Source organism: Salvelinus sp. IW2-2015, linkage group LG22 (genome assembly GCF_002910315.2).
Source record: "Salvelinus sp. IW2-2015 linkage group LG22, ASM291031v2, whole genome shotgun sequence".
NCBI lineage: Eukaryota > Metazoa > Chordata > Actinopteri > Salmoniformes > Salmonidae > Salvelinus > Salvelinus sp. IW2-2015.
In genome coordinates, this window is record NC_036862.1 from 12,331,950 (window position 1) to 12,357,730 (window position 25,781).

General features: G+C 41.0%; 1 protein-coding gene across 2 annotated transcripts in view; it reads left to right on the forward strand.

Moving 5' to 3' along the window:
* LOC111982832 (limbic system associated membrane protein) overlaps window positions 1-25,781 on the forward strand; it is a 470,163-nt gene that overhangs the window by 420,704 nt on the left and 23,678 nt on the right. For both annotated transcript variants that reach the window (XM_024014453.2, XM_024014452.2), the window contains one exon: window positions 8,968-9,200. In XM_024014453.2, the coding sequence (XP_023870221.1) occupies window positions 8,968-9,200 (233 nt within the window). The remainder of the gene's footprint in view (window positions 1-8,967; window positions 9,201-25,781) is intronic.

The window sequence follows — 25,781 nt, forward strand, 5'->3', positions numbered from 1 at the left end:
ACACAGGCTACACAAAGAACTGCCACTTACATGATTCACCAGACACGTGTGTTTCAGGACTTTATATTGTATTTGTGCTGAGATATATTTTTCTGTCTACCACTCATGATTGAAAAAAGTTAAATTAAGCAGAATCTTTGTGGTCAAACCTCAGGGGTATTCCAAACCAAAATAGCTAGATAAAATAAAATATCACATTGTCTACGGGGAGGGAAATTATAGATTGGTGGCATTGGCATCAAAACTATGAAATAACACATATGGAATCATGTAGTTACCAAAAAAGTGTTAAACAAATCCAAATATATTTTAGATTTTAGATTCTTCAAAGTAGCCACCCTTTGCCTTGATGACAGCTTTGCACACTCTTGGCATTCTCTCAACCAGCTTTATGAGGAATGCTTTTCCAATAGTCTTGAAGGAGTTCCCACATATGCTGAGCACTTGTTGGCTGCTTTTCCTTCACTCTACGGTCCAACTCATCCCAAACCATCTCAATTGGGTTGAGGTTGGGTGATTGTGGAGGCCAGGTCATCTGATGCAGCACTCCATCACTCTCCTTCTTGGTCAAATAGTCCTTACACAGCCTGGAGGTGTGTTGGGTCATTGTCCTGTTGAGAAACAAATGATAGTCCCACTAAGCACAAACCAGATGGGATGGTGAATCGCTTCAGAATGCTGTGGTAGCTTTGATGGTTAAGTGTGCCTTGAATTCTAAATAAATCACTGACAGTGTCACCAGCAAAGCACCCCAACACCATCACACCTCCTCCATGCAGAGATCATCCGTTCACCTACTCTGCGTCTCTCAAAGACACAGCGGTTGGAAACAAAAAGTCTCTCATTTGGACTCATCAGACCAAAGGACAGATTTTCACCGGTCTAATGTCCATTGCTCGCATTGCTTAGCCCAAGCAAGTCTCTTCTTCTTATTTGTGTCCTTTAGTAGTCGTTTCTTTGCAGCAATTCAACCATGAAGGCCTGATTCATGCAGTCTCCTCTGAACAGTTGATGTTGAGATGTGTCTGTTACTTGAACTCTGTGAAGCATTTATTTGGGCTGCAATTTCTAATGTGCAGTTAACTCTAATGAACTTATCCTCTGCAGCAGAGGTAACTGGGTCTTCCTTTCCTGTGGCGATCTTCATGAGAGCCAGTTTCATCATAGCGCTTGATGGGTTTTGCAACTGCACTTGAAGAAACTTCCAAAGTTCTTGACACTTTCCGCATGGACTGACATTCGTGTCTTAAAGTAATGATGGACTGTCATTTCTCTTTGCTTATTTGAGCTGTTCTTGCCATAATATGGACTTGGTCTTTTTTACCAAATAGGGCTATCTTCTGTGTACCACCCCTACAACACAACTGATTGACTCAAACGCATTAAGAAAGAAAGAAATTCCAAAAATGTACTTTTAACAAGGCACACCTGTTAATTGAAATGCCTTCCAGGTGACTACCTCATGAAGCTGGTTGAGAGAATGCCAAGAATGTGCAAAGCTGTCATCAAGGCAAAGGGTGGCTACTTTGAAGAATCTCAAATATAATATATGTTTAACATTTTCTTGGTTACTACATGATTCCATATGTGTTATTTCATAGTTTTGATATCTTCACTGTTATTCTACAATGTAGAAAGGTGTGTCCAAACTTGCTGATTTACAGATGTCTCAGGGTTTTCACACTCTGCACTTTAGATACCTTTAAAAGGTGAGGACCTTAATGAGTTATGAAGGAAGAATTCACTACAAAACAGTTCTGAGATCTGGGATGGGAAAACGTTGATGCTCAATATTTCAGAAGTGTGCTTTGCGCCGATAGGTCATGAGTGTAAACGAAGCCTACTTTTAACATAATAACAGACAATACTTCAACTCTTCAACCCAACACTGTAATGTCTTGCAGATGTTGTCAATTCTTCATATTCTCAAACTGCATTTTCTGCTAACATGATTATTCCCCAATGTCAAATTCAGTGAAATTCCACTCATGCGGGAGATCATGTGTATGCTATTATTAATATACATTGGTTTTAAAAGTTGCTGTAAATGAACTTTCAGATATGGTTTAGACGCATGTCTGATATAATTCGTTACCGTAGAAACAATCTCAACCTGTTCTGGGTGTAAAAACAGTTACCCAAAACACCAGCGGCCTGTCTCAATTGATAACTGTGTTTGTTCCGGTCCTGATTCACCTTGTTGTTAATGCATATGGTGTAATGTTGTCTGCCAGAAACCTCCTGGTTGTGTCTGTAATGTATGGTCCATGTCTACACCACTCCACTCCAGAGCCAGAGCTAGCGAGACAATAGTGGGCGAATCCTCAGTCTTCACCCTCCAAGTGCGTTTAGGTTTAAGGATTTTTTCCTGAGTGAACAAGGTTCTTATAAGAGGCGACAGGAGCATGTGGCCAGCATAAAGCGATTACCAGTTTCCCCCGTCACTTTAAAGTGATATGCCGCATGTTCCACAGTCAATTCCCAGCTACCTGTGACAGCAAGAAATTGGCAACGCTGAGGCCCACAAAATGGGTTTTTCACTTGAAATGAGCGAGTGCTTCAACGCCAGCTGTCAACTGAAATAAAAATCAGCAACTTCAGAGTAATTTAAGTGGTTGCTCTCTCAGTAATCATCTGGGTGACTGGTAGGTTTGTCTTGAGGCAATCTGTTGTAGTGTGTTGGGTGGCAACTTGGGGCAAGTCTGTCCTGAAAAGCTCACTTCCTCCTTGTCTAACTTGGAATATTTGCAGGAAGACAGATTTACACCCAGGAAAATTTTACTGCGAGCGTCGACACCTTTGTGATTAATTATCAGCCTGATAAAATTGCATTTATTCCGTTGTGTGTATTATTTTGTGGCAGCCATGCATTTCACAGCGTTATTAATATTCCTTGTGCTTTCCACTCTTTCATAGTGAGAGAAAGCATGAATTCAAGCACGGAAAACCACTTTTTCTTGCAGTCACACATCAGGACCGTCTTGGCGTTATCTTATGGAACAGTGCCACACCACCCCTTCCGTTGCCCTCCTCAGACAGAAAGCAATTAATGGAATATCTCTAAGCTTGTATATACCGTGGCTGAACTAGTGTGGGTATATAATGTACAGCTGGATGGATCATTCATTTTCCAACAACGCTCATTATTTCTCCCAATCTATCCACCTTTCAGATATGGAGATGAGGCATTTTGAGGGATGCCAGAAGTGTCCTTTAAAGATCGACTGTCGAACACACTTTTATCCAGACCATAGCCAGGCTTTCGTTTAGTACAAATTTAGCTCCGGTTTCTCCACTTTTTCATACCAGCCATCTTTCTTTGTTCATCTCACTCTGTCAGGGCTGCGATGTGTGACTCACAGTAATGTCGTACTTTACAAATAATCACTTTAACTGACAGTGTTTAGTTTTCTACGTACCTGACATATTGTTTCATGTTTTTCAGTTAAAGATATAGCCTGTAAAAAAACTTAAATGCTTTGAATATGGAAAGTGTATAATCATAGCACTTATAACTTAATCATAAAGTAACCTCAATAACACAGGATGTAGAACTCTGCATAAACCATGTAACCATTAGGCTAATGTATGCATGCTAAATTAATTCATGCATGCACACACAATTATGGAGATATTGGGAGCACTATAACATTTCATGTATTAATAATTCTTTACTTATTAATCAAGGTAGCTCTCTGCCTTGGACCTAAAGACCACTGCATTAACACAAATAAATAACACAACACTGTTGTCAGGCAGAACAGACTACTGTGTCTTGTTGCAATTGTCTACATAGGTAACAAACAATCCAACCTTGTACTGCATGTTTTACTGCTGGTGTCAAGACGGTGTACAGTGAGGACATTTATCACAAATGAAACTTAGTGGACCTTCAAACTTGAACTGTTGTACACTTCTCTTGGGCTTTGATTGGCAGCGCCAGGACTGGCTGGCTGAGAGTAGAGAGAAACCTTAGCCATTGTCCAGACTGGGAGGAGAATAGCCTTTTATTTGGATTACACTCGATGTGGGGTATTTCCACTTGTGGACCAAGATAATGGACAGAATAAAACACCCACTTTAGTTATTTTTTTTACAGCTGACACAGACTGACCAAACAGCAATCCCAAGGTTGAAGGAAACGGTCGCTTTAGATATTAAAGGTGCACTATGCTGGAATCGCTCTGCCATTTCCTAATTTCAGTTTACGTGACAAAACAACCAAGTATAGTGTAGAGAATCATTGTACAATCTAAACCGCTGTGAAATGTATTTTCCATAACAAAAAATATTGTATTTTCAGCTGTTTGAAGCTGGTGTACAAAACCAAAAGTAAAAGATGCCAGAACGAAACTCAAGAATGGGAAGCATAGAAATAGCTCACACAGAACTCATCTACTGCTTCTTAGACTTGCTTTCAATGAGAATGACAGATCTATAACTAGCATGTCTGGGAATTTGGTTGGGTCGCCCAAAAAGTTACATAATACAGCTTTAAGATACATTTTTATCTAGTATAAGCCTATCAATTAATCTTGGAGTGTATTCATAAAAACGTCAGGTGCACCTCACAACCTCTTCAGAGCTCTCAGAATGTGGAGCGGATGGCCATTGGTAGTTGCCAAGCTCTCAACTTTCCAGACAAGTAATACTGTAAATAAGCAATTTCAACAGTACCACTCATACCAAGACTTGAGTGGTCTTCTTATTCAAGATGACAGGTGCCTTGTCAAGTCTTGGTAATTAGAGGCCTCTGTGCCAGGGCAATCTAACCTTTAGCCCTCCCTCAAGGCCACAAGCAGCAGAGAGAGCGCTATTGCAAAGGCCTCATAGGGACCTGTGCTAATAGAGCCACAGCCAGTGATATGTAGAGTGAATACTAATCATTCACAGTAGCATACTCCAGTACCCTTGCTGTCCAGAAGCCTTACCTCCTTTGCTGTTACATTCTCTTCCTCAGAGTACAGTATTAACATGTCCTCAATTGTTTTTCCCTATGGATCATACCGAGGGCGTTTTACAGCAAATTATTTTCTAATGTATATAATGTATTATTTACTGTGAGGGAAGAGGTTGCTCATCTCAGGTTTATCCTCTGTTGTGGAGGCACAATGTGCAGAGAGCGCATCTCAGGAGGTTTAATCGAAGCAGGATGCCCTTGCCTTACATCCCCTTGACTAGGATTCTCAGAGGTATCATCTATCTCACAGTTGTTATACTCAAGCAATCTTTTCTCACCTCCACAACTGGTTTTGCGAGACAGATAAACCAGCAGTCACTGTGCTATAAGGATGCATCTCAAAATAATCATCTCCTAGTTGACTGATTATTCAGACAGTGATGTATGTGAACCAGGAGAGCAAGAAAAGGTCCATGATGGGGAAATGTTCCAATGTTTTGTGGCTATTTAAAGGCTTTGTTGTGGAAAAATGCCCAAAGACAAAGGAGAGGGTCTCAATCTTTCCAGATGCATTTATGTCACAAGCACACAGCTTCTTCCTCTGGGGGCTGTTCTGAGTGAATCATGTTGAACAGAAAGTGCTAAGTGTTCTGGGAAAAAGTCATTCAAAGGAGGCACCAAAAGGTGAAAGGAGCATCCTCAGGTAACCAGCAGCCTTTTTTTCTCTCCCCATTTCTCCCTTTTCTTCATTGTACAACATGTCTGTTCTGTTGCCACTGTGGGTTTATTTACTTGTACAGTTAGTTATATGTGCTGTATTTGCAGCATCTAGGATAGATTGATTTCCCGCAGGTCTCACCCTATGGGCTTGATTCGGATCCAGGGGGCATTTGTTTTTTTCCCCCTAATGATATCAATTCCTTTTAAGTCTATAAATAAAAGGAGACTTTTTCTCACCCTCATCATTTTTCTTTTAAATGCATCATTACACTCGGTGGATTTCATAAACAACCTTCAAAAACATCACACTTCCCTTTTGAATCAAAGCAATTAATGTGACCCTCACAATAAACTCTGTCAACACAATTTTACAAGAATAATAATGATTTCTGTTTCAACCCACTTTGCTTAATTTCGTCTTTTGCGTCGATTCAACAGTATATCAGTAGTTCCTAGGGTCTGTAATATTACCAGAATTTTCTTAATGGCAGACATGTGAAATGAATTAGTAGGTTGATTATTATGTACACTATACACAAACATGGCTAATTAATCACCTGGTTGTTTATGAACGTGTGAAATCATTAGTCCTCTAAAGACATTTTTATTTGGCATCCGTTGAGGGCCGTCTGCTCTGTACTTTACCTACCAAGGGCTTTTCTATTCCTCCTAGTTTTTAAGCGAATGCACTGTTCCCTCTAAGCCATGTCCTTGGAGAATACCGACCACCTTCCCGGAAATACACTTAACCTGCTACCGAGAACGTATATGGGGCGAGGAAATGCTGTAAGGGGAAAAGATATGACCTGGTTTTGCCTTTTTCCTCTGTGTGCCACGTGCAAACAGAAAGACTTGTTAAAGGAACAGCCCCCCTCACAAACCAAAGTAGAAAGGTAGTTAGCCCATGACCTGCCGACATAATTCTCCATTCTTTTAATCAAAACCGTGTTACGGGGGGTTTGGTCAGGTTTATTGATCGCTCGAGAGAGAGCAGGTGTGATTATGTAAGTGAGCTGGTTGTTTTTTCAGTGTTTTTTGTATCCTGCCTGTAGAGCAGCTGTGCCTCCCAGCACCCCCTCACACCCCCTCAGCATGGTTCAGTTCAGTCCGTTCTGCTGGGGGAAGTATGAAGGCAGTACATGGGGAGTAGCTGTCTGCCAGAGCGTGGCACCTCTCCCCTCTCATTAGAGTCTCCCACTCTGCATCTGCTGTCTGTACTGGGAGCTGTGGACTTCCCCCACAGCGAACCCTGCAGCATGGCCGTGGCCCAGCTCAGCTCAGCAGCACAGGCATCCGTCAAACCCACCAGACCCCTGTCATCCTGCCTGCCTCACCACCTGCCTGCTGCTCGCCAAAACAGGGGTTGCCTTAGAGACAGGGAGGGAGGGAGGCAGGAGCCACTTGCCTTCTAGGCCAGCAGCTTATTAGTTTGAACAGGAAAAAGGTTTGGCTGGCGCCCTGCATGCGGTGGCCAGGGGGCGTTGGGGCCTGCGGAGGGTTTGTGAAGCGCGATGAGGAAACTACTGTGCTCCTGCTGTAGTTCTGCTCACCTGACGGGGAGTCCAGGGTGTTTCTGATTGGAGGGCAGAGGGTTAGAACGGGTTCCTATTGGCTGATAAAGGTGTTGGAAAAAGCTTTATTTAAGAGACATGTACAGTATCTCAGATGTCATGAAGTGATGTCATGGCTATTGGGTATTATTCGGGGTTTGCCTGTGAAGGGTGGAGTTTTTTTTGGAATGGGTTAAATTCCCAAAAAGCGTCTCAGAGTAGCAGTGTTGGTCTAGGATCAGGTCCCTTCTGACAAAACTGATCCTAGATCAGCATTCTTACTCTGAGACGCTATACAAATACAGGCCATTATTAAGATGGTGTAACGGGTGTCCTCCTCCTCTTCAGACGAAGAGGAGGAGTAGGGATTGGACCAAAGTGCAGCGTGATATTTGGACATAATGAAGTTTATTAAAGTACTGACGAAAACCGAAAACACTTCAACAAACTACAAAATAAGAAAACGACGTAGACAGACCTGAACATGGAACTTACATAAATGCACGAAGAACTCACGAACAGGAACGGACTACATCAAACGAACAAACAAACCGAAACAGTCCCGTGTGGTGCAACATACACAGACACAGAAGACAATCACCCACAAACAAACAGTGTGAACAGCCAACCTATATATGGTTCTCAATCAGAGGAAACGTCAAACACCTGTCCCTGATTGAGAACCATATAAGGCTAATTACAAGTGACCTAAACATAGAAACACAAAACATAGAATGCCCACCCCAACTCACGCCCTGACCAACTAAACACATACAAAAATAACATAAAACAGGTCAGGAACGTGACAGATGGTGACCCTCCCAGATTGCTGATAAGCCACCTCTCCTTCAATAGGAAAGGCCACAGTAGTGACACAACTGCATGTGAGAACCCCTCAGGGTCATCGTGAAACAACTTCTGCTCCCCGACTAATTCACTTTCTGTTTTGAATACACCCAATATACTATGTCGAGGGGCTGAGTTTTCAATTTGCATTTCCGGCGTATGTCTGCCATGTTATATTATGCATGATATCCATTCTCATCGATTCAGACGTCCCCTTACATTTATTCATTAAGCAGGCGCTCTAACACACAGAGTCGTAGGCGTCATACTTATACACTGCATAATGCTCTGACAGCATGCAACAAGCKGAGGTAAACAAGAGGATACTGATGTCCTTTTTAATCAAGAGGAGAACCATCACTGTTCACCTACATATATATGTGGTCCTCTGTAGCTCTGTTGGTAGAGCATGGTGCTTGTAACACCAGGATAGTGGGTTTGATTCATGGGACCACCCATATGAAAAAAAGCGATGCACGCATGACTGTAAGTCGCTTTGGATAAAAACATTTGCTTAATGGCATATATTATACATTTATCAGAAGAGAGAGCAAAGCAGGAAGAACTAGAGAGATAGGAAAGAGCTTAAAAGGATATTGTCAAATCTACTTCCCCAGAGTCAGATGAACTTGTGCGTGTAGTTTGAAGAAAGTTGCTAACTAGTGCTTGCGCAGTTGCTAACTAGCGTTAGAGCAATGACTGGAAGTCTCTGGGTATCTGCTAGCATGTTCTCAGCTATCCCTCAGAGATGCCTCAGATTAGGAGGAGTAATTTTCATTCCAATAATTAATKTTTTGTTTATCATTGGTCACTACATATAGTGGTCTCTCCCTATATACAATAGACCTACATAGATTTGAATAATAATTTCACACGGTTCTGGCGCATAATTCTTTTCAAATCGACCTGATTCGTAACTTGGTTAATTTCCTCTCTCTTTTCTCCTTCCAGGTGTTACGTGGATGATAAGGTGTCCAAAGTTGCCTGGCTCAACCGATCCAACATCATCTTCGCTGGGGAGGACAAGTGGTCGCTGGACCCGCGTGTGGACCTGGTGAACAAGGGCCAGCTGGAGTACAGCCTTCGCATCCAGAAAGTGGATGTGTACGACGAGGGCTCCTACACATGTTCCATCCAGACCAAACAGCAGTCCAAGACCTCTAATGTCCATCTCATTGTCCAAGGTAGGCACTAGCACAATTAACCAATCAATCAACCAATCAATCAACCAATCAATCAATCCAAAAAGTGTATTTATAATGCCCTTTTTACAGTAAAAGTTTACAGTAACCTGGCCATTGTTAGGTTCAGAATAAACAGAGTAAAAACTGAAACGGACGACTATAAAAATCTTTAACCAAGTTTACTCACCCACTGTGTCATACAGCTGCAAAGACAACATACAAGCCACACAAGTACGTCTTTATACCTTCTGGCCCCTGTGGCCCCCCTCCCAGCAGTGTCTTCTCTTTTCATCTGTTGACCTTATCTCGAGTTGAGTTCCACATTCCACATCCCTTCCACATCCCTCATGGTCCTGGTTCCTCAGAAACTGGTCTGCCTTATCAAGAACTGAAATTAGACTGTTGCCCTTTGCCTCCCTCCCTAGGAACGTTCATATTCAACAATAACATATTTGAAGAGAAATGAACTTTCTGCACTTCCCCTTTTCTCACTCAGTAACTTTCCACCCAACTAGTTCCTCTTGACCCTTTCTTGACCCCTAACATGTGCATTCCTTATGCATGTAAAGTAACCAATAAGTTCTAGTATGGTAACATGGATAAGTATATTTCAACCATGTACATGGCTGCTTGTCTCAAGACTGACAGCCCACCATCGTCCTCCGTCAACCAGCAGCCCACCTATAGGTCTCTGTAATCTCATTGTCTTCCATATTATCGGGACAGCTGACAGGGAGTTCTCTTTAGCTGTCAAGAACTCCTTATCAACTGTCCACACAGTATGAAAGACAAGGAGATGTCTGTCTGCCCGGCAGAATGTAGATCTGAGGCCCTCACTGTGAGGTCTTGTTTCTTGCCGTTTCCCCTGAAGCAATTTCCAGTAGTTCTTTATCTTAATCTTGGTACACTTGTGCTGCACATCAAACCTGAAGCTGAAATTCAAGTTAACCCATTAACGTTGATTATTTTGTGCTATAATGTGTTTGTTTGTGCAATACTAGTTTGTGCAATAATAGTTTGTGCAATAATTGTGTCTATATTTTGTCTAACAGCCCCATTGATGTCAGCACCACCCCCCTATTGGAAATTCATCTCAGACAAAGAGTGATTAGGGATGGAAGAGATCCTAAAATAGCATTTTACCACACAAAAGCTACAGGAGAACGCCGACACATAACGATGAACTTAAGAGCTGGTCTATTAATAGCACTAAAAGTTCAATACATGAATTGATGCTTGTGCCGTGTTCTAAGTGGATCTGTCCCAGCAAATTGTTCCTTGTTACCAGAATCCCATTGGGTTCCATTAGACACTGCTTGATCGTTGGTATTTCTCATATCGTCTTCCTGTGTTTCCATTTATCTGCACATATTTCATGACTTTGACATTTAGAGCTAAACATTGATTCTACATTGTATTTCGTCCTTCTTTACTTTTTTCTCCAATAGTCCTACTGTAGACTTCAACTGTTATGTGGATATGGGCTGACATTAGCCTGACCCCAGATCTGTTTGTGCTGTCTTGCCAACTCCTATGGTCATTTTTATAACAATGTGACAGCTTACTTCTTCCTATGTGAAGCATTTCATTCATTTCRTCTCCCGCCATGCTGAAACTATGGCTTCATATTGAAAGCATATCACATCCCACTGTGTTAGTAATAGTAGAATTCTGATTGGCTAGAGGAGAAAGTCACACCGTCATCACATCATTCAATTATCCAACACCCATTTACTGCTGAATCCAACATTTTTTGCACATAGCTTAAGGGGGAATGTCTGCCGGATGAAGTGTGTGTGGTTTCCCTTTCAACGACACAAACAAGAAAATCCAAAAGCTGAGTAAAAAAAGTGGTATGAAATGGTATGAACATTTTCCCAACCGCAGCAGAAACACTGCCTCTACCTGCTAGTTAGCTATCAGAGAACATGTTCATGTAACCGAAGCTGACACAATTTCTGCAAGCAGGGACACCAGTGTAATTGGAAAACAAATGATCAGACAAAGTACATTTTCTGTGAATAATAAAGCCATGGACTTGCAGCACGCTTCTAGGCATCGGTGCTTAAAGACAGGGTCATTGCACATGATTTGAATCATAATATGGCGATTTTCCCAACCCATTCGCTTTTGATTTTGAGGTACCCGAGCTAGCCGTTGACGTGGAGCCATTGAAAATCATCCGTGTGACTAGGATACCCCGACACCATTGGTTGACTTTGGTGTTTGCTAAGCATATGACAGTGTGTCAAGAGCAATTTGTGCATTAGTGTATGCTGGTCATGTGCCAAATGTTTGAGACCATTGAAATCTGTCATTAAAATAGATCCCATGATGGTTTCCTATTGCAGCAGMCAGCAGTAATCTGTTTTTTTGTGCAGCAAACAGCACCGCTTTGTCAGCGGATTTTTATCAGAATTGATTTGGTCGCTTATAAATTAACGTCAGCATTTTTCATTCTTTGTTAAGAAATCAAAATCATTTAAATTAGAGTGCCAAGCAGCAACGCGGGGTCTTAGCAGACAAGCACACAGATCTAGCATGCAGTGAAAAGAGATACTACTATAAACTCCTACTTGTTTACCAAATAAGTCAGATCCAAGATTTGAACTACTTTGRGTTTGCTTTAGCATCACCGTATGTATATCCATTAGCAACCTCCATCTGGGTTTCCTCAGCTATCTTTCAACGCATTAGTTTTGCTAGTCCACATACCACATTTTGAGTCAATCAAAGTGGCAGTTAATGAAAGGACGTTTTTATTTATTTTTTATTTCACCTTTATTTAACCAGGTAGGCCAGTTGAGAACATGTTCTCATTTACAACTGCGACCTGAATTGATTGACATTACATTTATTTGGTCATAAAAATTGCTCTCGAGCTAATTCCAACTTCATGTTCATAATGATATATCAGTGTAGTTTCATCTCAATCATCGTCATAAAGGACCTCCATAGTGATTCCTTTATCTCCGATCAATACAGGGGTGATACACAATGGCTTTGTCCACATTTAGCCCTGAATCACAATGGGGTGGTATTTAATGGGGTGAACCGAGGCACTTACTAAGGAGATGGTGAAGGCAGTATGCCACTCTAAAGAGCGGGTGGGAGGTGTAAGCAGTTCTACTTTGAAGTCTGCACAAGGAGGAGGAACTGACCTTTACCAATTATCATGGGACAGTCGGAACCTTTTAGTGGTCCTTCAGGAAGCCATCTCCCCCACCCACCTTTCCTTGCTGAAAGGCTCCTTATTGCCAAGGCCATTGTCAGACATATTGTGTTACTAGTCTGTCTTTTTGGTGGCGGCTTTAACACTTCAGCTACCAAGTGGATCGGTGGCTGCTCCCGGCCGCCAATCCACGCCCCTGCAGAAGAATGGCTGTCTTCTCCTTGCCCATTATTTTAGCGATTGTGTGGGAGGAAGAGAACGCGACACACTACACAACTGCAGATATTGTCTGTCGCCTTTGAACCTATTAACGAAACGGACTCCTTGATGTTTTAATGAAAGAAACAATTTAGTATTCCGTTTTCTCTTTGGCTGACTTGGCTGAAATCAAGGGGGYAAAAAAGGCATCTCCTTTAATCTTTTTTATGCTCGGCAGAAGAGGCACCTCATGCATTTAAATGGGGCCATCCCGCGGACACACGTGACTTCAGACACATCAATAGGGCTTCAGGTGTAGGGCTGCCATGTTTCAGAGGATAAGTAGAGGCCCATCCCATCATTCCTGGAGAGCCTCTCCTTTTTCCACTTTTCAAGACTGTAATATAGATGGCCAACCTCTTTAGATGTTATGTATGGAAAATGGAGTGCTGTCCTGGCCACATGCTCTCTGTCTCACCTGGCAACTGGTCTGAAAATATCCTCTCCCCAGCTATGCTTTAATAGGGTCCTGTCACTTATGTCAGGCTGTCTCGACCCTACAACAGTCCTCAGGTCAGCAGTATGCTCATTCTTTGCACTCTGCCACTCATCACAGGTCGTTCACATTGTTAGGGCCTTGCTCTCACTCTTATCGTCAACTGTGAAAGAGCTGACCAATGGTCCAATTTCAGGACTGAAAAGACTTGGGCCTCAGAACTGTGAATAGCTTGTCCTATCAATCATTCACTCCTAGAACCCAATAGTAGCTTTTTGTTGAAGGGATCTGTGCTATTGTGGGATTAGTTGACTGATTCTGCTCATTCAGACACACATCACATGCACTTTGAGGTTATTTTTGTATAATCAAAAGCGCTATATTATTATTATCACTACAGACGATAAACTTTATTTGAAATGAACAAAATAATGATTATTCTCTGAGGGCTTAAAGGCCCAGTGCAGTCAAACACACACACACACACACACATATACACATATACACATACATACACACACACACACACAACCCCAACAATCACAGATAAACACATACACACACACACACACACACACACACACACACACACACACACACACACACACACACACACACACACACACACACACACACACACACACACACAACACACACACACACACACACACACACACACACACACACACACACAAACACATATATATTCAGTGGCAAGAAAGAATGTGAGCCCTTTGGAAATACCTGTATTTCTGCATAAATTGGTCATAAGATTTGATCTGATCTTAGTGTTTTTTGTAGTGAAGGCAGCTCTAACTAACATCTCCAGTCTTGTCTCATTGATTGTCATTAACCTAGGGGTTCACATAGTTTTTCCAACGTACACTGTTAATGTTTAAATGATGTATTCAATATAGACAAGTAAAATACACAATAATTTGTGTGTTATTAGTTTAAGCACACTATGTTTGTCTATTGCTGCGACTTYGATGAAGATCAGATCAAGTTTGATGACCAATCCAGGTAATTCCAAAGGGGTCACATACTTTTTCTTGCCACTGTATATATACAGTACCAGTAAAAAGTTTGGACACACCTACTCATTCAAGGGTTTTTCTTTACTTTTACTGTTTTTTACATTGTAGAATAATAGTGAATACATCAAAACTATGAAATAACACCTATGGAATCTCTGCATATGTGGTTCCCACCATAAAGCATAGTGGAGGAGGTGTGATGGTATGGGGGTGATTTGCTGGTGACACTGTCGGTGATTTATTTAGAATTCAAGGCACACTTAACCAGCATGGCTACCACAGCATTCTGCATTAATACGCCATCCCATCTGGTTGGCGCTTAGTGGGGCTATCATTTGTTTTCCAACAGGACAATGACCTAAAACACACCTCCAGGCAGTGTAAGGGCTTTTGACCAAGAAGGAGAGTGATGGAGTGCTGCATCAGGTGACCTGGCCTACACAATCACCTGACCTCAACCCAATTGAGATGGTTTGGGATGAGTTGGACTGCAGAGTGAAGGAAAGGCAGCCAATAAGTGCTCAGCACATGTGGGAACTCCTTCAAGACTGTTGGAAAAGCATTCCTCATAAAGCTGGTTGAGACAATGCCAAGAGTGTGCAAATCTGTCATCAAGGCAAAGGGCTACTTTGAAGAATTTAAAATATAAAATATATTCTGATTTGTTTAACACTTTTTTGGTTACTARATGATTCCATGTGTGTTATTTCATAGTTTTGATGTCTTCACTATTATTCTACAATATAGAAGAAGAAAAAATCTAAAATAAAGAAAACCCTTGAATGAGTAGGTGTGTCCAAACTTTTGACTGGTACTGTATGTACAGTTGAAGTCGGAAGTTTACATAAACCCGTTTTTCAACCACTCCACAAATGTCTTGTTAACAAACTATAGTTTTGGCAAGTCGGTTAGGACATCTACTTTGTGCATGACACAAGTAATTCTTCCCACAATTGTTTACAGACAGATTATTTCACTTATAATTCACTGTATCACAATTCAAGTGGGTCAGAAGTTTATATACACTAAGTTGACTGTGCCTTTAAACAGCTTGGAAAATTCCAGAAAATTATATCATGGCTTTAGAAGCATCTGATAGGCTAATTGACAACATTTGAGTCAATTGGAGGTGTACCTGTGGAGGTATTTCAAGGCCTACCTTCAAACTCAGTGCCTCTTTGCTTTAAATCATGGGAAAATCAAAAGAAGTCGGCCAAGACCTCAGAAAAAACATTGTAGACCTCCACAAGTCTGGTTTATTCTTGGGAGCAATTTCCAAACGTCTGAAGGTACCACGTTCATCTGTACAAATAGTACGCAAGTATAAACACCATGGGACCACGCAGCCGTCATACCGCTCAGGAAGGAGACGAGTTCTGTCTCCTAGAGATGAATGTACTTTGGTGCGAAAAGTGCAAATCAATCCCAGAACAACAGCAAAGGACCTTGTGAAGATGCTGGAGGAAACAGGTACAAACGTATCTATATCCACAGTAAAACGAGTCCGATATCGACATAACCTGAAAGGCCGCTCAGCAAGAAAGAAGCCACTGTTCCAAAACCGCCATAAAAATGCCAGACTACGGTTTGCAACTGCACATGGGGACAAAAATGTCTACTTTTTGTAGAAATGTCCTCTGGTCCGATGAAACAAAAATAGAACTGTTTGGCCATAATGACCATTGTTATGTTTGGAGGAAGAAGGGGGAGGCTTGCAAGCCGAAGAACACCATCCCAACCGTGAAGCACGGGGTGGCAGCATCATGTTGTGGGGGTGTATTTCTGCAGGAGGGACTGGTGCACTTCACAAAATAGATGGCATCATGAGGTAGGACAATGATGTGGATATTTTGAACTAACATCTCAGGACATCAGTCAGGAAGTTAAATCTTGGTCGCAAATGGGTCTTCCAAATGGACAATGACCCCAAGCATACTTCCGAAGTTGTGGCAAAATGGCTTAAGGACAACAAAGTCAAGGTATTGGAGTGGCCATCACAAAGCCCTGACCTCAATCCTATAGAACATTTGTGGGCAGATCTGAAAAAGCTTGTGCGAGCAAAGAGTCCTACAAACCTGACTCAGCTACACCAGCTCTGTCAGGAGGAATGGGCCAACATTCACCCAACTTGTTGTGGGAAGCTTGTGGAAGGCTACTTGAAACGTTTGACCCAAGTTAAACAATTTAAAGGCAATGCTACCAAATACTAATTGAGTGTATGTAAACTTCTGACCCACTGGGAATGTGATGAAAGAAGTAAAAGAAATAAAAGCTGAAATAAATCATTCTCTCTACTATTATTCTGACATTTCACATTCTTAAAATAAAGTGGTGATTCTAACTGACCTATGACAGGGAATGTTTACTAGAATTAAATGTCAGGAATTGTGAAAAACTGAGTTTAAATGTATTTGGCTAAGGTGTATGTAAACTTCCGACTTCAACTGTGTATATTGGATATATAAATATAGATATATAGATATATATATATCCACACTATGAGGTTCGAATAATACTGTTAATTTGTGAAAATTATGATAATGCCCTTTTAGTTTAAGAGTTGTTTAAAAAGTCTGCCTGACATTTCAGTTTCTATTTTGGTAGAATGGAGTTTTGGCCTGCCTGGTGACATCACCAGGCGATTAATTGGTTAATAGACCAATAAGAGAGGGGAAGGGGGATACCTAGTCAGTTGAATGCCTTCAACTGAAATGTGTCTTCCGCATTTAACCCAACACGAGAGTTCCAAACCTCTCTGCCAATAACAGCTAGTTTTCAGTTTCCCCCTACCTACTCCGACCACTCCAGGTCCTAGCAAAATTCTTGCTTGAGAAATTGCTCTTTGCTACGAAGCAATTTTTTTTTTTTTTTACAATTTTCATTGAAAACAATCACACTAAAGGTTCTTAATTGTTATGATTTGATATTGAGATAAAAACAGCTGCATTGGATCTTTAACATCCGTTGGTATCTACATGCCAAGCGTAATTGTCATTCCGAAATAGGGTAGCACCTGTCATTAAGGATTTTGTTTTGTTGACAGCACAAAATGTTGAATAGATCACTTTGTTTTGATCTTCACTTTGTTTTGACATTCACTTTTGCACTCATAACCACACACACAAAGTGGGGTTAAGTGACGAATACTAATGATCAGTTATGAAAGCTTATAGTTTGAACATTTTTATTGCATTAATGCTGAAGGTCAGCATGACCTACGGATGTAGGATCTTAATTTGATCTATCTTTTGTTGCGGAGAATGTTCATGCACTTGTACAGTGCAAACTTGTACTGTGTTTGAGTTTTTAAAAGGCTTCTAAAGTTTGTAATTTCAACTTTGAAATTTCAGACTTGGTTTGCCCTAACGGAAATTGTATCAACCCCCCCAAAACTCCCTTAATTATAATCCACATAATAATTCACATTTCCTGTTGCTGCACGTTTTTTTCCTGCTGTAGCAAACTGGCTCAAATTAAGATCCTACATCTGTAGAATATTATCAGAAAATAGCCTTTTGACTAGCATCCAACGCATATCCAAATATAGTAGACTAGAGAGCTTAGACTCAGCAATGGCATCTGTTATTAGTTAGTGTTTCATTGGCATGTTAGGCATTTTCTAATAAATGTGTTAGTTGATTGCACAGACTCAAATAGTTCTCCGTTCTCCAGCTGTCTAAAGGGCCATTTTGTTCGGCCATAAAGCTGATATAGCATTTCCACACTAAGTCCTCAAGACGTGTGTTCACTATACATTCCCCTATTATAACCTGGAGACAGCAGTACACTTCTTTGGCTGCTCTGAACACTGAGTCTGACACATTGACACAATTTGTCGAGTGTATATCTACAAACTCCTTCTGGAATTTACATTGAGTGTACGAAACATTAGGACATGGTCTTTCAATGACATAGACTGGCCAGGTGAATCCAGGTGAAAGCTATTATCCCTTATTGATGCCACCTTCAATCCACTTCAATCAGTGTAGATGAAGGGCAGGAGACAGGTTAAAGAAGGCTTTTTAAGCCTCGAGACAATTATGACTGATTATGATTGTGTATGTGTGCCATTCAGAGAGTGAATGGGCAAGACAAAAGATTTACAGTAAGTGCCTTTGAACGGGGGGGTGTGGTAGTAGGTGCCAGGCGCACCGGTTTGAGTGTGTGAAGAACTGCAAGGCTGATTGGTTTTTCACGCTCAACAGTTTCCTGTGTGTATCAAGAATGGTCCACCCTCCAAAGGACATCAGCCAACTTGACCCAACTGTAGTAAGCATTGGAGTCTACATGGGCCAGCATCCCCGTGGAACGCTTTCAACACCTTGTAGAGTCCATGCCCCGACGAATTGAGGCTGTTCTGAGGGCACGGGGGGGGGGGGGTAAATGGGGGGGGGGGGGCATGTTAAATGCATGTTAAAGGTTTTCCAGGAGTTGTTGTTCTGCCAATATTGTAAACATTTGTTGTTCCTTTAGGTCTTCTGAGAAATGTTACTGAGAATTCAGTAATGGTTATGAGTCATTAGTGGCCTCGGTCTCTCTCTTTCTCCATCTCTCTCTCCCTCCCTCGCTCTCTGTAGATACAGACCATCATCATTGTACTTGGTTATTCTGCCATTAGGTGCAGTATGTTAGGAAACTGTCTCTGCATTTATGATATTACAGTCTTTTATGGTTTATACATAGATGTGTAAGTGCTGTTGTAAACGACTCACAACTAGTTATAATTACAATACTATACCTCAACAGATGATGTACAATCGTTTCATGGAGAGGCTTTCAATGTATTGGTTAGTTATTACGTGTACTGGTACATATTGTGTCCGTGCTTGTTATTTCTCCTTTGAGCTGAAAAGCTTTTCAAGTGCACCACTTGGCAGTGGTGTAAAGTACTTAAGTAAAAAATACTTTAAAGTACTACTTACGTCGTTTTTGGGGGTATATTTACTTTACTATTTATATTTTTGCCAACTTTTACTTTTACTTCACTACATTCCAAAAATAAATGATGTACTTTTTACTCCATACATTTTCCCTGACACCCAAAAGTACTCGTTACTTGTTGACAAGAAAATGGTCGAATTCACACACTTATCAAGAGAACATCCCTGGTCATCCCTTGTTCCTCTGATCTGGTGGACTCACTTAACACAAATGCTTTGTTTMTAAATTATGTCGGAGTGTTGGAGTGTCCCCCTGGTTATCTGTCAATAAAAAAAATTGTGCCGTCTGGTTTGCTTACAATAAGGTACTTGAAATGGTTTATACTTTTTCTTTTACTTTTGATTCTTAAGGACATTTTATCAATTCCATTTACTTTTGATACTTAAGTATATTTAAAACCAAATACTTTTATACTTATACTCAAGTAGTATTTTACCGGGTGACTTTCACTTGAGTCATTTTCTATTAAGGTATCTTTACTTTGTCTCAAGTATGAAAATTAAGTACTTTTTCCACCACTGCCACTTGGTAAGTACATGTATGTATGCCTAAGGCATTACAGAGAGGAGTAGGCTAATCATCCTTACTGAAGGCAGTCGACCAATACAGCAGTTAGATTTGACACTGGAAGGTTTTCAGATATAGTCAGATATCTCCCTGGTCTCCCCACTACCACAGCTGCTCAGTACTAGCAGTCAGAGTATATTAAGCTCAAGCTAGGCTAATAGTCTGGATAGAAACATCAGTCACTCAGTCAATGCCATTGGGTCTGGTTGATTCTAGTTCAGATTGCTTCTCGTTACATCAAGTTGAAATGGAAATAGAAGAGAACCGCATACTAACCAAGAACTGCATTGTTCTTGTTTGATAATCAAGTGCAACTTGGAGTCTGGTGGTCCAATCAAACCTGCTTTAACAGTGTTTATGCAGTCTTTCTGTACAGATTGCTGCCCTAGCTTCCTCATTTCTTATTCAGAGAATTGGTACATCCATTTTGCTATTTTATTTGACCACACAGTAAAAAAAGTAATGTTTTTGCTGTTACGTAAATATAACAATGTACATTTGTTGGCATTAAATAAATAAAAAAAGGTACATCATAACTCGACAGTGGTCTCTTACCAGATGTAAGCACAAACCAAACACAACAAGCAAAACTGTTTGATAGGTTCAATTGAATATCACATGCCTAAGGCAAAGGAAAGGAATGCTTACATCGGTAACATTGTAGCACGGGTTCCTTACTGTAATCCCAAAACCGTTTGATAGATGTAATATTCAGTTGAACGAAACTTACACCAAATGAAGGGACGGTAAAAGAGGACTTTCAAAGTGGTACCAATAGAAAGGGTGTGGAAACTGAGGTCTTCCATCATTACATTGATCCCAAGCCTTCTAACTCATTACCCTTATAGTGTCAAGACAGTCTATCAACAGGGTTGGGTAGGTTACTTTCTAAATGTAATCCGCTACAGTTACTAGTTATATGTCCAAAATTGTAATCAGTAACGTAACTTTTGGGTTACCCAAACTCAGTAACGCAATCTGATTACATTCCATTATTTTTAGATTACTTTCCCCTTAAGAGGCATTAGAAGAAGACAAAAATGTATGTTACCAATTTAACGACATCTATTGCAGGATAAATCAATGTTAAAGTTTACATAGCTGGCCATATATGGATGTTACATTTTACTTTATGGGTTGGTTATGTAGGCTTCTTCTAACCCATCGCTTTCTACTACATATAATAATACGATTAAATTATAACTTTACATTAAAAACCAAAGTCTATCAGAATTCCAGTCATTCCAATAAATGTTATACCCCTTGATCTTCAAGAATAGGACTCGGAAATATGGAAGTATAGATTAGCCACATTGTTTTACCTGAGCATGACCCCAAAACGAAGGACTTATTAGCCAGCCTTACTCTGTTGTTTATGATTTTGTTGTCATGGAGAACTGATTGGGCTCATTGATTCTAGTTGAAAAATAAATGCTGCACTCATGGAATGGCATGCTTTGCCAAGAGTGTGCAAAGCTATCATCAAGGCAAAGGGTGGCTACTTTGAAGAATCTTAAATCTAAAATATATGTTGATTTGTTTAACACTTTTTTGGTTACTACATGATTCCTTATGTGTTATCATAGTTTTAATGTGTTCACTATTCTACAATGTAGAAAATAGTAAAAATAAAGAAAAGCCCTTTAATGAATTGGTATGTCCAAACTTTTGACTGGTACTGTATATATGATTTATAAATCCCAAAATGGATGTAGCAACTACAGATTGCCTCTTTAAGTCTATCTAAAGTGTTCACGTTTGAGCATGTGTCCATTAGACCTATGGATTATTTTTTTTATCAGCATGAATTAGATTGAGCAATTAAAGCCTGAACTTTTATTCCATGGGCTGGGATCCGCACTATGCAGCTGTTGCAAGAGCTCATTTTTCACTGGCTGTCCACTGGTTTCAAAAACAATGATTGATAGACCGTTTAAACTTCTTGAATTCAACCATTATTGGGTTCAAATACAGATTTAGATTTGTGAACAGCCGTCCCCAACAACCACATTTCAAAAGGCACAAATAGCTAAATGAGAGAGCAGCAGTGTGATTCACATCAATGCGCTATTTAGATATCAATAATAAGTGATATCCGTATCACCGTAGACTACACCACTGCTGTCATCCTTACCTCCAAGCGTATAAATTGGATAATCTTTGGATGCCAACAGCAGTCGCACCACCACTGGAAGAAATAGCTTGGACTAGCCTACAAAAGCCTATTCTTGCTCTTTTCCTGCGATCCATCAAACACATTTGGTGTGTCATCATAGTGGTCTCTGACTTGTGGTCAGACTCACTCAGGTGGAACAAACTTAAACTTGCGCCTTTTTTCAATGCTGATTTGAATGTCATTGAGAAAACAGAGAAGTGTCAAATATTTTTTTACGCAAACATCCTTTCTGAATTTAAAAGTAATCCTCAAAGTAATCATCTAGTTTTTCAAAAGTATATGTAATCTGATTACAATATTTTTGCTGGTAACGTGACGGATTACAGTTACAGTTTTTTTTGGTAATCCCTTACATGTAATCCGTTACTCCCCAACCCTGTCTATCAATCAGACTAAATTGAATAAAGTACCTTAATCCCATTGCTTGTTTAATCCAAATGACTGTAAAGTACAGGGTTTCAAAGGGCTTGTCTCTGGAGAGACAAGTTAATAGTCTTTCCCTCCCATCCCAGCCTGCACTTTACCTAATCCAACATTATTACACAGAACGGAGAGCAATCAAGGGAAATTGATTACCTGCTCTGATCGCTGGTTTGACTGCCAGAATCCGCGTTCTTGGTGCTTTTAGCTGCAGAAATATTTTGCCAAAGGGGCAGGTGAGCATGGCTTCAATCACGACATGGGGCTAGATTCAATCAGATTCCTGCTAGCCGACACACTGCATAGCTGTTTTTATGACAGTTTTATAGGTGGAACTGCGTTAGAGCTGTGAAATCCACAAACGGGTCCAGGCATTATAGCTTACCTATCGTGGATATTTCATTGGCTGCACAGATTTGCATTGGTAAGAAATCGAACACTGGAATGTGTGATGTAATCTACACCTCAATTAGGCTGATAGAATTCCTCATTATTTTGTTTAATGATTTTCAGTTTGAGGGTCGTTATTTATATATAGCCTACACTTTCTCGTTCTTAACTTCTAACACGAGTGGGATGGTTGTGCCAACAAAGCGTTGTCCACTCACAGATGTGAGAGCGCCAACAAAGCGTTATCCACTCACAGATGTGAGAGCTCCAACAAAGCGTTGTACACTCACAGATGTGAGAGCTCCAAGGGGTTAGTGCTGAACTGATTGAATCTAGACCATGGTTTGTAATAGGAATCTATAACACAGTTTATCTATAGTTTTCACTTCGGGGGGGTTGGATGGAGGATTGTTTGTGAGCGTGGCCATTTATGATAATTTGGCAGTTCACATTGACCAATAAGATTACATGATGATAAGCTTATATTTATAGCCTCAATTGAACTTGGATTGCACTTGAGTTTGTAAGGTGTCCTCCTGATCTTATTGGCATATTTTCCATAGGTTATTGCCAGGAGAACGCTACCTGCCCCAATGCATAGTGCCAACTGTCAAGTTTTGTGGAGGAGGAATAATGGTCTGGGGCTGTTTTTCATGGTTCGGGCTAGGCCCTTAGTTCCAGGGAAGGGAAATCTTAACGCTACAGCATACAATGACATTCTAGACGATTCTGTGCTTCCAACATTGTGGCAACCGTTTGGGGAAGGCCCATTCCTGTTTCAGCATGACAATGCCCCCGTGCACAAAGTGGTTTGTCGAGATCGGAAATGGTTTGTCGAGATCGGTGTGGAAGAACTTGACTGGCCTGCACAGAGCTCTGCCCTCAACCCCATTGAACACCTTTGGGATGGATTCAAACTCCGACTGCGAGCCAGGCCTAATCGCCCAACATCAGTGCTCAACCTTACTAATGCTCATGTGGCTGAATGGAAGCAAGTCCCCGCAGCAATGTTCCAACATSTAGTGGAAAGCCTTCCCAGAAGAACGYAGGCTGTTTTAGCAGCAAAGTGGGGACCAACTCCATGTTAATGGTCATGATTTTGGAACAAGATATTCGACGAGCAAGTGTCCACATACTTTTGGTCATGTATCGTAACTTTAAGTCATACAGATGAGGGGTGAACTAAAGCACTGCTTTACAGAAAGTTCCATGAGTTTGCTGGAGGACTGAGAGCTCAAGAGAGCAGGAAGGAGTGTTAAACCCAAGTTCCTCTAAAAAGGAAAGGTCACCGCCAAGAGTTTCTCCTCCAGCCAGCTGTTGTCACCTCCTCTCTTTGTTTTCTTATCATCTCATTCCGTTTTATAAGGTATTAAATCATGATATGTGTTGAATACAAATTGAATCTGGGGTTTTTGGCACGCCGTCCTGAACGATGCGGATGATCGCCAAGGATAAAAGTACACATTGCCTTGAACTGGCAGTACATTTATTCAAGTTTACTTGAGATAAGAATTATAGCTTGTAGAATTTATAAAGAGCAACAATTTTTCACGAGTTGAAGTCCTGCTCATTGGGCACCAATGCATTTCTCTCTGCTGGGGCTTCGGTTGGCTTGTTAGAAATACTGACGCTACCTTTTCCCTTCCTATTGTTTTCTCCTTTCAACACAAACACCAATTATTTGTTTGTATGATTTACGAGTCTCTGCCCTTGTGGAAACCTCTCTGCCCTCCACTGGAACATCTCTAAAGAAAAAAAGCTACATTTGAATTAATCAGGGATTTGTCCTCAAGAAGACCTTTATCTGGCCAGCAGGAACTGCCTCCAAATGTCTCTCCACATCCACACAAAGCCTTGCTCAAAAGTGCCTCCAATGGGTATTAGTCTATTTGATATCCTCTCTCCCCTTTGAAAGTTCAGAGAGAGCTTTAGTTTAGATCATGGAGTGCTGCTGGCGATGATTATGTTGGTGGAGCAGCTACGAGCAGCAGCTCCAGCAGTTCTGCCAGAAGTGCACAATGAAAGGGGCCGAGGCACCCACTGCTCGGTGGCTCTGTGCACCACAGTATCCTGTTAAAAGTGTGCCATCTCTTTCAGCTACACAGTGGCAGCCGCTGCAGAAAAAACGCACCCCGAGGTCTCTGATCAAACATGTTGGCATCGGTTTCTTGTTTGTTATTATGAGGAAACTGGCAAACTCCAGAGTTTGTTCGTATTTAGTGAAATACTGATTTGTCATAGTGGTAACTCACATTGACACCATGAAGAATTCAAAGGGACTAGGATCAATGAGTCATAGGTTTATGCGCATTGAAAATGTAAGCGTATGCTTACAAAAACAGGCAAACTAACGATGAATCAGATCACAAGGCTCTACTTCCCTGTAACAATATTTTTCTAATGACAGAATCTGTTAGGAGGATTGTTTTAAATTAACAGTTTGGTTAATTGTGTCTGTTCTTTTTACTTTTCAATGCTGCATTACTCAAGCAGACTCACAATGACAGTGTTCAAGAGCGTACTCATGTTCGTATGTGTCATGTCCTCTGGGCTTTTGAAAGAGGAGTGTAGGCTTATGCATAAACACTTTGACCGCAAAAGTCCCAATCCTGAAGACGCCCACTAAATTGATGGTTGCCTCTCCTTTAAAGACCTTGAATGGACAAGATTGCCTGGCTGTCATTCTCACTGTTTCCGCAGTAAAAGATTGCCTTTTTGGGTCAAGGTTTGGGGAGGCACCCAGCAGCCAGTTATGAGCTTGTTTGAGGTGATTTTATTACATTTCAGAGGTGTCACAACATTCAGGAGGTTGTTCTGTGTCATCTGAAAGGTTCCTGGTTTAACGACCTTTTTGCACATCGAGGAAAGTAATTGGCAGCTAGTGCTAAAAGCAGAACTCAGTGCTGCGAGCGCTTTCCGCTGATTATGCTTTAATGATTCAAATTACGGAAACATAATTGCCTCGACAACATTTAGGCCTGTAACATCAGCGGTCCAAATGTCATGTCTGAACGTGGCAGGATGCCGTGGGTGGAGAGACAGGAGGAGGGATCCGCAGAGGTCAGTTGGTATGGTAGTAGAGTCATTCAAAGAGCTCTGAATTACTGGTGTTCAATGAAATATAAACATCTCTGTTTTAACCGGTTGTAACTTTATACCTCACTATGATTTGTTATTGATTTGA